The 12,211-nt window shown below is 41.1% G+C and overlaps 1 protein-coding gene across 1 annotated transcript in view; it reads left to right on the top strand.

Annotated features, from left to right (window-relative positions):
* The window catches only part of FSTL1 (follistatin like 1), a 104,556-nt gene that overhangs the window by 90,692 nt on the left and 1,653 nt on the right, over window positions 1-12,211 (top strand). Inside the window, 5 exon segments of the mRNA XM_069069994.1 lie at window positions 2,602-2,720; window positions 4,806-4,918; window positions 5,619-5,729; window positions 8,656-8,741; window positions 10,059-12,211. The exon segment at window positions 10,059-12,211 is cut by the window's right edge and continues 1,653 nt beyond it. Of these exon segments, the coding sequence (XP_068926095.1) occupies window positions 2,602-2,720; window positions 4,806-4,918; window positions 5,619-5,729; window positions 8,656-8,741; window positions 10,059-10,103 (474 nt within the window). The 3' untranslated portion in view covers window positions 10,104-12,211.

The raw sequence follows: 12,211 nt of genomic DNA, 5'->3' as shown, positions 1-12,211 counted from the left end.
ATTTGTGTTGGCATCTCTAGGGTGACTCATGGTTTCCATGCCAGTCCTGATGAACTCTCTGCCTCTTGGAGCCTATAGGCTGTTAATATGTAGCCTTTCCCTATTCAGCTTACGTTCTGGAAACCACCCCCCCCCCCAAGGCCAATGAGGAGGAGATGACTGAGCTTGAGCTGTTTGACCTGAGACAGCAACTCATGCTGAGTATTACTCTTGCCTTGAGACATAAGGAAGAATAATAAATGAAGAGTTAAATATTGACTTCAAGGCAAAGAGTGTGATAGAACGGACTGGGTCTATCATTGTGAGCCCAAGTGTCAGGTCAAGGTTTAAGAAGCTTGGTTTCAGTTGTAACCTCAGTGGGCAAAGTTGGTGAAGCATGCCTTTCTCCAGTCAGCAGAAAGGTAATGGGCCATCAGTACAGAATGGGGCACATATTATGAGACATGGCCAGTGTACTGATTAGTTTTATTTTGAGAAAGGGTTTTAGGGTGAAGGAGGGAAAAAGGGAGAGGGCAGTAACTGGGAAGTAACAAGGTTTTTTTTTTAAGAATATCAATAAAACATTTTTAATGCTGCTTAATATACTCTCATATGAGGTTGATCTGTTGTTTTTGCTACAGATTTTTTCCCCTCTTTTCTTTTTATTCTTACACAGGGCAACTGGGGAGGGAAGGGGAAAGGATATATTTTTAAATGAACATGATATTAAAAAAAAAAAGTAACAAGAAGAATTAAAGGGAAAAAGGAGAGGAAAAAAAGAGGCTTTAGTCATCTATGTAAGGCATCACAGTAGAGTCCAGAGAACTAACTGGGCATTGTCAGGAGACTGAGGTCGTAGCATCATAGATTCAGAGCTGGAAGGGAACTTGGAGGCTAGTAAGCCCTACCCCTTATTTTACAAATGGACAAACTGAGGCTTGCATCTGGTCACATAGAAAGTATTAGAGGCCGAATTTACATTTAGATCTTCCTGAATTCAAGCCCAACTCTCAGCCCACTGGCCAACCCTTTCTTGGCTTAAAAGGTGCTTCAGTGATCTGTGAGCATTCCAGATCCATGATAGCAGTTTCTGCCTTCTCCATTCCTGGTTCTACTACTTAATAGCCATGTCATATCCCCTTCCCAGAGCTTCAGTGTCCTCTTTTGCACAGCAGGAGTGAGTAGGAATAGGTTAGATGGTCCTTGAGGTTCCTTTTAGCCCTTCCATGACTCTATAAAGCAGCCCTACCCTACTTGCTCAAAGGCAAGGATTCAAAGGTACTTCGGTGGTGTCTGAGCAGGCCTTCTCAATGGCATTCTGTGTCATCTTCTGAAGGTAGATGGAGGAGCCCAGAGGGCTCTGAATGCCTCATAGATTTGTAGGATTATAGCTATCATCCTCTGAGTGTCTCGTGCAGGTGAAAAGATGAATATGTTTAGACCGATTTAAAAGAAATAATCAAGGAAGCTATGTTTTGCTAAAAGGTACCATGTGCTTCATTACCAATGAGGTAATTTCTCTGATAAAGACCTCATTTCTCAGATATATACTGAGTATAGAACTGAGTTAAATGTATACAAATCAGAGCAATTCCTTAAGTGATAAATGGTCAAAGGATATGAAGAGGCAGTTTTCAGAAGAAGTCAAAGCTATCTACAGACATACAAAAATGTTCTAAATTATTATTGATTAGAGAAATGCAAATTACAATAACTCTGAGGTACTACCTCACACCTATCAGAAAAGACAGATGCTGAAGGGGATGAGGGAAAAATAGGTACCTTAATGAACTGCTGGTGGAATAGTGAACTAGTTCAACCATTCTGGAGAACAATTTGGAACTATGCCCAAAGATCTATAAAACTCTGCATACCCTTTGATTCAGTAATATCACTATTAGGTCTGTATCCAAAAGAGATCAAAGAAAAAGGAAAATGACCTATGTGTATAAAAATATTTATAGTGGCTTTTTTGTGGTGGCAAAGAATTGGAAATTAAGGGGATGCTCATCAATTGGGGAATGGCTGAACAAGTTGTGGCGTATCACTGTAATGTAATACTATTGTGCTATAAGAAATGATGAGGGAGTGGTTTCAGAGAAACATGGCAAGACCCATATGAACTGATGCAAAGTGAAGTGAGAGCAACTGGGAGGTCATTGTCCACAGTACCAGAAATGTTGTAATGATGATCAACTGTGAAAGACTTTGCTACTACAATTAGTACCGTGATCCAAGACAATTCCAAAAGTCTCGTGATGAAATAGTGCTATCTATCCATCTCCAGAGTAAGAACTGTCTAACTCTGTGTGCAAATTGGCATATAATTTTCACATTTTATTTTTCTTGCATTTTAAAAATGCAGCCAATTTAGAAATATGTTTTGCATGATTTCACATGTATAAATGATATATTGCTTGCTTTCTCAGTGAGTGTGGGAGGGGAAAGAGGGAGGTAGAGAATTTAACATTCAAAATTTAAAAAGAAAAGAATGTTAAAAATCAATAAATAACAAATATTTTTTTAAAAAAAGACAGATTTGTTTAGTCAGACAATAGAAGCAAAGATGAGATCATCATTGTCTAGCCTTTGTTTATGTATGCCTTTAATCCTTTTTTTAAGAGCTACGATGATGGAGACTCCCGATTGGACTCCAATGAGTTCTTGAAATTTGTGGAACAGAATGAAACCGCTATCAACATCACCACCTATGTTAACCAAGAGGCCAACAAGCTGCTCAGGTACAGGGGATTTGAAATAGATCACATTAGGGAAGGTTGGGTGGGAGAAAGGGAGAGGGACCCCATCCTAAGGGCCAAAGAACTATTTCTATAGGTATATAAAGGCACTCTAGCAGGTTTATTTTTCTCTAGCTTCCTATTGTTATTTTTTCCCCATGTTTCATATTTACAGTTTACAGAGTCTTTTCCTGAGGTAGGCAGCATAATTATCTTGATTCCTATTTTACTTGAGGAAGCAGACTCAGAGAAGGTATGACTTGCTCAGTGTTATACAGATAGTAAGGGAAAGAACTGGGACCTGAACTTGGTCTTCTTCCTCCCAAATACAGTGTTCTTTCTACTGCATATCAATCCAATCCCTTCAAATTTTCAGTTATTGAAAGATAGCATGGAGTAGTAATTATAACTAACATTTGTAAAGTACTGTAATACACAGAGTGCTAGGCCTAAAGTAAGGGAGACTTATCTTCCTGAGTTCAAGTCTCGACTCTGACACTTACTAGCTTTGTGATCCTGGGTAAGTCACTTCACCCTGTTTGCCTCCGTTTCCTCATCTGTAAAATGAACTGGAGAAGGAAATGGCAAACCACTCCAGTATCTTTGCCAAGAAAACTCTAACCAGGGTCATGGAGAGAAAACGTGACTGAAATGACTGAACAATAAATGTGCTCTATCCATTCAGAAGAGAGGCATCATGGTATAGTCCAGTTACATCAAACTCAAATAGAAAAATATTCCTATATTCTGCATATTGACTTAGAAAACCACAAATTAGCAGTATCTATGTTGTATTTATTGGTATATATTTATTATATTATTGTATATCACAAATTAATATAATGTAATATAAATAACATAATATATATCATATTTATCTATATATGTATTTATTTTGTTAAACATTTCCCAGTTATATCTTAATGTGGTTGCTTTCTGCACTCAAGAATTTTGCTGGTCAAGAGTTTGACTCTTCTGGTGTAGGGGAAAGAATTGCAACTTTGAGTCAGTAATATCTGGGTTTAAATCCTGGCTCTGCCATTTGTTTTCCATGTGGCCATGAACATGTAGCTCAGTTACTCCAGGCCTCAGTTTTTCATCTCAAAATAAAGAGAATGGACTCAGTGCTGTAATCAGATCAATATGGATGTGCCTTCCAACAATGCAGATCACAGCCCACATGTTCCTGCCTTTCGTCCATGGTCTCCCATAAATGTGCCATGAGAGTTCCACTCACTGTGCTAGGGGTGGGCCTTCCTCACTTTCTCCTGACATCTTCTTGAAATGCACTGCATGATTTCTTTCCACTTTTTAAAGCATCAGGGCCCATGTAACCTCAAAGTCCTGTATGGTTCCCTTGGTAGACAACATGATATATGCTGGACCTGGAGGTGGAAAGTCCTGGATTCCAAACCATTTCAGACCTTTACCAGTTGTGTGACTCTGGGCAAGTCACTCAACTTCTGGCCTCAAATTTCCTCATCTGTAAAGTGAGAAGATTGGGTGGATTCAATGATCTCCAAGGTCCCTTCTGACCCTAACTACTATTTTATGGTCCTTTCATGTTTTGATTATGACTTTCAGAGTTCACCTTTAGATTTTAGCTTCTACAATTGGCATTTCTGATTTGGTTAATTTAAAGTAGATACACTGGGAAAGGACACTGCTAGAAGTAAGGTCTGCAAGGATAAAAGCATCTGTTGGCCAAAATGAAAAACTCATTCAAGAAAACACAACTTGGTATAGCAAGAACATTTGGACAGCCCAGGTTGTTAATAGGCTAATTCATGGATTAATATTTATATTGTCATGAGCTTTAGAGCTGGAAAGGACCATAGAAATCATGTAATCCAGCCCATTTTACACATGCAGAAACTGAGGCTTAGAGATATAAAGTGACTTGAAGTGGCAGAGATAATTAATGCTTGCCCGGTATGACTTCAAAGTGCTTTGCAGACACTGATTGAGCAGTAGGAACAATGGAACTTCATTCCTGCTGGCTATTTTCTTGTGCTGGGGCTAGTGGCTTTGGGAAGGGGATCTGAGGTCTTCCTGCTGATCCTGTCCTCCCCTGTGTCTTTTTTTCAGGGGACTCTGCATCGATGCTCTCATTGAGCTCTCTGATGAAAATGCTGACTGGAAACTCAGCTTTCACGAATTCCTCAAGTGCCTCAACCCTTCTTTCAACCCTCCTGAGAAGAGTAAGCCTTCCTTACCTTACCTGATTAATGAAGGAGACTTTCATGGTCATAGGACTGGGGGGTGTTGGGATCTTCCAGTACAGTTCAATAGTTCAATAAGCATTTGTTGAACATCCTACTGTTTGACTGGTTCTACTTCCCCGCTGGATGCTTGGGATATAAAGATCGGACCTCCAGGGCTTTACATCCTTTTTGTCACTATTTTGCCAATAAACATTCCTTAATTTATTCAGTATATTCAATAGAATGTAAGCTACTTGAGGCTAGGCACTGTTTCACTTTTATTTATCTCTACTACCTAACACAGTGGGAAAGATTAATGGTTTTAGAGTCAAAGGACCTAGGTTCAAATCCCACTTTTGATGCTTGCTAGCTGTGTTACCTTGGGTAGGTCCCTTAACCTCTATACAGCTTCAGTTTCCTCAACTGTAAAATAAAGCAATGAGGCTAGATAGCCTCTGAGGTCCCTTCAACTATAGATCTATGTCCCTTGAACATAGTAGGGCTAGTAATAAACAGTACTTTTAAAATTGAATTAAATGCTTAATTCATGTAGAGACTTGGAGGAGATTTAAAGACACAGTTAAGACATATTCTCTTGATTCACAAAAACGGAAGGATAGAATGTCCTAGTGAAAAGTCTGCATTCTTACTAAAGCTCTACTAAAACTGCTGCCCCTCTTTTTGTTGGCCCCAATAGAATGTGCCCTGGAAGATGAAACCTATGAGGATGGGGCTGAGACCCAGGTGGAATGTAATCGCTGTGTCTGTGCCTGTGGAAACTGGGTCTGCACTGCCATGACCTGTGGGGGTAAGTGTTGCCCCAGGTTCAAGAGGGAAGGTTCTTTCCTGTGATCAGCAGCTAGTCATCAGTCAGTGGAGATAATTATGAGAACACAGAGAGGAACTGGATCACGTGTCAGAGCAATGAGCTTGTGTCTGCCCTTGCTTTGGAAGAGCACTGAAGCACGTCCCAGAAATGCTGAGTTCAGAAAACACATGAGACCCATAGAGGCATTTGGGAGGAAGCCCCAAGGAGGTGACAGGATCTTTGGCACTAGTCAAAGTTTTGATAGTAATAAGGTGATGGGATTAGGAGGATGTGCTACAGGTAAAAAGTACTCAGGTGTTTGAAAGCCAGAGGAGGAAAGAGGGAGAACTAGGCCAGGTCCTTCAGGTACCAATAGACGCTGGCAGACCCTGTGAGACAGAAATGTGTGACCAGCAGGGAGGCATAAACATAAAAAGTTAGCACTTAAAGGGAACCATAGAGGACATGAGGTAAAAATTCCATAAGAGAGTGGAAAATGGTAGATTGGTAAAATAGAGTCATTAGTCAAGAATGGAAGTACCAGACAGTGACTAAGTTGATGGCAAGAAAATTAAATTATCTGAGCTCATAGAATTTAGAAGCAGTATAGTATGGTTTAGAGGTTCTCAAAGTATGGTCTGGGGGTCCCTGAGACTTTTTTCAGGGTGATTTCAAAGTAAAAACTTTTCATAATAATACTAATTTTAATTTCTAATATAGTAAATATTGATAGCTATAACCCACATAAAAGCTCTTTGGGGATGGTGATCAGAGGGGGGGTGGATTGTCTATGGTTTTGAAGAGTATAAGAGGGTCCTAAGACCAGAAAGTGTGAGTATTAATGGTATAGTGGACAGAATATTTGTAATGAGGAGGACGTGGGTTTTTTTTTTTGAGGGGCAATTGGGGTTAAGTGACTTGCCCAAGGTCACATGGCTGATAAGTGTTAAGTATCTGAGGCCAGAGTTGAATGCAGGTTCTCCTGACTCCAGGGCTGGTGCTCTATTCACTGCGCCACCCAGCCGCCCTAAGGACCTGGGTTCTAATGCTACCTCAAACACTTACTAGTTATGTGGCCCTGGACAAATCACTTAATATCTACATGTCTCAGTTTCCTCATCTGCAAAATGCAAAAAGGGGAAGAAGGAGTTGGATTCTGACCACTAAGATGTCTTCTGTCTCTAAATGGATAATCTTATGAATATATAGAACTAATAGCCAAATGGGAGTAATGAATTTAAAAAAAAAAAATTGGTTGACAGCAAAGAACCCAGGATACTTCAGAATTTAGAGGTCAAGAGAAGTGAATCCAGGCCACACAGATATTCAGGTTGCACTGATGCTTAGGTGATAACAGGATGGGCTTGGCTGAGAAAGGACTAGGTACCATAAGTCAGGCAGACCAGAGGTCAAATCCAAAGAGGTCATCTTGGAAAAATAGGCAAGTTCTGTAAATCTAGGTAACCATGGAATGAAGTCTAGGAAGATCAGCCAAGGCAGGAACCAGGAACCCAAACTCAAGACTAAGTACCATCAAAGATTCTGGGAAGAAGTCTGAGCAGACATAAATAAGGCATCCAAGTAATGATCAGCAAACCAGAATCCATTACTGGACCCAAGGTAAAAAATGTAATTGTTTCATGGAAATAATAACAATTTGTAAAAATATGCCTTATATAAGCCAAACAAGACCCAAACAGCAAGAATGAGTGGGGAAAATAGCTCTTCCCTAGACACAAAGCCTGATTTTCCACTGTAGCTACCAAAGAATGGTGACCTGTTTACTGTTTGGATGCTTCATCATGGTGTGAAGGTGACCCTGGGTTATAGAATACTATAATAGTAGAACACAAACTCTGGAGGGTCCTAGAACACTGGAAAGGCTTCACTTAGGAGCCCAGCTATGCAACTCTTTATCTGCCCTCCAAGGACTGTTCTAGCTAAGTTGAAAGAGGCTTATCACCAGAGAGTTGGCCACATGTATTAAGACCTACCCATTACTCCACATTGCCTCCTCTTGATATATTATTTTGTTTACACTATGTAACTTCACACTTTGAAGGCAATGGGTGGAAGGTGACACCAGAGGTCTTCAAATTCAAAGGAATGGAATTATAGCCAAGTAACCTCTTCTTCCATATTATGTACTTGCTCCTTGAAATAAATTTTTATTAGCATCTTTTATTTTTAATCACTACATTCTCCTGTGTCTGCATTCCCCAACTTTCTTCCTTCCATAGAGACATCCCTTAAAAAAGAACAAAAACAAAGAAAAAAATTCAGTATACCAATAAAAACTTACCAAGACATCAAAAAAGCCTGGCATCTTAAGTTTTCCACACCCATAGTCTCCAACCTCTGCAAAGAAGAGGGGGAGGTGCCATTTCACATTTCTTCTTTTGGGCCAAGATTGGACATTAGAATCTTATACCATTCATTTTCAGCTTTCTTGTTGCCCTTATGTCCTTTTACATTGGTGTAGTTGCTGTGTACATTTTCCTGTTGCTGTAGCATCATTCCATATCGTTCTTTTCTTGCTTCTCTATTCATAATATTTATTATTTCTTTATTAGTATTAGTATCTTATTACATCCATGATCCAACACTTGTTTAGTCATTCCCCAATCAATGGGAACCTACCTTGTTTCTAGTTATTTACTACCCCCAAAAAGAGGGAGGGAAGGAAGGATGGAGGGAGAGATAGAAAGAGAGAGAGAGAGAGAGAGACAGAGAGACAGAGAGACAGAGAGAGAGAGACAGAGAGAGAGAAAGAGAGAGAGAGAAAAAGGCTATACCATGTACTTAGAGAGACAGCTCCATGTAGGAGCTAATGATCCCTGTGAGATCTCAATCAGGTAACTCTTAATATGATTCCCAAACTAAAACTACTTCTACTATTCTCCTGAACCTGACTTTTTTCTTTCAGGAAAGAATCAGAAAGGGCAACAGCCTAACGAGGATCTGACTGAAGAGGAGCTGGCCAGATATGTCCAAGAACTACAGAAGCATCAGGTGAGCAAGAGCCTTTCATTTTGTCCAAGCTAGTCCCAAGACCAACAATTTAATTTACGCCTCTTACTTTGCTGCCCTGGAATGCCCAGGTGACCTGTTCTATTAAAGACATCAACAGGATCACCTCAAGGGCAACTGATCCTACCATGTTAAAAGCCATTAGACTCAGACTCTGACAAAGCTGACTCTCCTATTAGTCTGCCTCACACAACTTGTGTTTATCCACGATGGCAGGATGCAGCATGGCAGAAAATGGGTGTTAATTCAGAATAGTGGGCCACAGTGTAAATATTGCTGTGCTCAGAAGATTATGGCTCAGCTGTGCCAGTGGATTATAACAGGAAGAATCTAGGGCAAATGATAGAGAAGGTTGGAGTGTACCTCAAAGGAGCAGAGATTGTTTAGTGATGGCAACAAAGATGGGGTGGGAACTAATGAGCAAAAGTATGTCTGCTCCTTTTTCCTGGTCCCATGTATTAGAGGGTGTGAAAGAAGGGACAGCCCTACTGGAGAGAATGACTGAAGCATCACAGGGTCATAGATCCAGAGTGGGAAGGGACTTTTGTCCAACCTTGTCATTTTATGGATGAGGACATTTTCGGTCAGAGAGGTTAAGTAACTTGACCAAGGTCACCCAGGTAGTAAGTGGCAGAGTCCAGGTTCCAATCCAGGTACTTTAATACCAAATGTAGTATACGGTCCACTGTTTTGTTGTTGTTCACTCATTGCCATCATGTCTGACTTTCTGTGACCCCACATAGGGTTTTCTTGGCACAGATATTGGAGTGGTTTACCATTTCCTTCTCCAACTCATTTTCCTGATGAGGAAACTGAGCTAAACAGGGTGAAGTGACTTGCCCAGGGTCACATGGCCAGTGAGTATCTAAGGCTAGATTTGAACTCAGGAAGATGAGTTTGCCCAACTCCAGGCCCAGCACTCTGTGCACTATGGCACCACCCAGCTGCCCCATCCTCCACTATACTAGGCTGCCACTGAGTAGAATCAGAGGAAGGAGGGGGTTTCACCTTGGCAGACAGCCAACTCCAAATCACAGGGAGAAGAGCAGAAGGAGGTGAAAAGAGGTTTCTTCCAGGTTGACATCTGATGATCTTATGAACTATTGATGAGGAAAGGGAGCCTCACATCTTTCAGCAGCGATGACAGCCTTCCCATGTGTCAGCTTTATGCACTTAAGCAATGCTGAGTTTTTAAAATGTGTCCATTGTGGCTCTAAGGGGAAAAAAAGAATGATTATAATGGAAATTGCTAGACAACATTGTCTAAATCTGCTCCTTTTCCCCCTTTCCTTCTCAAAGGAGACAGCAGAAAAGAATAAGAAGCCAAGCACCAAAGAGATATAATGGAAGCTTCCAGCCCCTGAAGATTCTGCCTCCCGGCAGGCTCAGCCTGTGCCCGTTTACTTCAGCGCTGAATTCCATATACACAAGTGTCTGCTACAGTTCCAAATCGCCAATATTTACATTGTATAATGAATTTTTTTCACTTATTTGTTTTTGTAATAAAGGAAGATGTGGGAGAAGAGAGGGGGTGGGGCCATAACCTTCATTTCTAAGAAAGCTTTAAGAGAAACTGGAACTGGTGTTTGGGGGGCTCACCAAGGAGGCTGCTTCCCAGTTACAGGAGGAACCCACTTGGATCAGAACCACATCCCAGTCCTGTGCCTCTCACAGATGAGCTGGAGGAAATGCAGTAAGAGAATGCCAGGGAAATGATTTGTGTGTAGGAGGGAGGGTGGCTGGTGGCCATTCTGGATTGAGGGGAAAGGAGATTGTAGAAGAGGCAATGCATCCCTGCTCCAGAGAAGGCCCTAGGGGCAGGGGAACCATACTGTAACTTGGCTCCTGAGAACCCAAGCCCTCTCATCTTGTCCTCTCCCACTTTGTCCAGGAGTGTACCCTCGAAAGATAAATGGAAAGACTAACTCATGGCAACTTTCCATTGGCCAGTTGTCTGTTAGTATGACCTGAACTTTATACCTCTACTGGTGACCCTGGCAACCTGTTAGTGACCATACATCCTCCAAACCACCTATTCCTCATGAGGCTTGGGCAGAGAGCTCTGGGAGTTCCAAATCTCCGTGCTCCAGCTCTTACCCTCCCTACCCCTATTGGGCACATTCTTTCATTTGTTTTTTTGTTTGTTTTATTTTTTTAACTTTTCACAAAGGTGCTATCTTCTCTTGAAACACTTTAGACAAGTTGATTTTTTTTTCATTTATTGTTATTACCATTACCTGTTGTTCATGAATATTTTATTTTCTGGACTAGGAATTGAGTTTTTGTATTTCTCAGTACTTTCTAGACTTTGGAGGGAAGGATTATTTAATGTATCATTCCATGCATGGCCTCACCATGCCTGCAGCCCAGACCACACACTACATTGCACACTGGATGGTCAGGGTTTTCTTTCATCACTTCCAAGGACATCAGTGTCTGTGAGTGGGAACGAGGGCTGTCTCAAAGAGAAGCCAACAAAAGAAGAAACACTGTCATAGGAAACTGTCTGTGTAGGAAGACCAGCTTTTGACTGATTCTATGGAGATGATTTTGAGGGCTCCAAATACACATGTCCATATCAGAATTCAGATATTCCAAATGGAGGTTTAAAAAAATAGTAAGTACTGCTCCTCCTTCTATCGAGATCTGGAGACTGGGAGATGATAGCAACAATGATAGATAGCAAGTGACATAAATAGATGGACTAAACCTCCAAAGAGAGATTACTCACTGAAGGCAGCAGAGGAAGGGTCTGGATGTAGTGGTGAGGGTCAAGAAAGGTGTCTACACCTTTCTCTGGCCCAGAATGTCAGGACTGGGGAATGAGAGAAGGAGCACCTTGTATCAGAGAGACAGTGGCCAGGGGTGCAATGTCTTACAGAAGGAGCCAAGTTTCCATAAGTTCAAGAAGGCTTGTCTACCCTTAACCCTGTCAGGTTTCTTCAAGCTCTGAGATTCTGAGTCTATGCCTCACGTTGATGTGATTTTAATCTTCTTCTATGAGATGCTCTATTATGATGCAGCAAGATTGGCAGCAAGGGGGTAAATTTAATAATGATGGTAGATAATGCTAAAAAGCAGTAGAGACCATAGGCAGTAGAGAGAGGGAAATATATCTGATTTGTTTTGAGGGTATATTTTGCATTTCATGTTAGACTCATTCTTTGAAACAAAAATAAAATATCGTCAGTAGCAATTTATGGTAGGATGTCAGTCAACAAGTATTTCTTAAACACCTACTATGTGCCAGGAACTCTGCATGAAGGAAAATCACCCCGAATGGGCAGGAATGGATAATCTGAAATCTGCTTCATTGGAGGGAATACCCACTTAGAGAAGATCACAGAACCTTTTTTTTTTTTGAGCAATCGGGGTTAAGTAACTTGCTCAAGGTTACACGGCCAGTTATTTCTGGGTGGGTGCTAAGTGTCAGAGCCCGGATTCAATCCCCA

Source organism: Petaurus breviceps, unplaced genomic scaffold (genome assembly GCF_028583685.1).
Source record: "Petaurus breviceps papuanus isolate PSGF00001 unplaced genomic scaffold, PetGlider_PUasm1.0 90792, whole genome shotgun sequence".
Classification (NCBI taxonomy): domain Eukaryota; kingdom Metazoa; phylum Chordata; class Mammalia; order Diprotodontia; family Petauridae; genus Petaurus; species Petaurus breviceps.
This window is presented reverse-complemented; position numbering and strand designations above follow the sequence as displayed.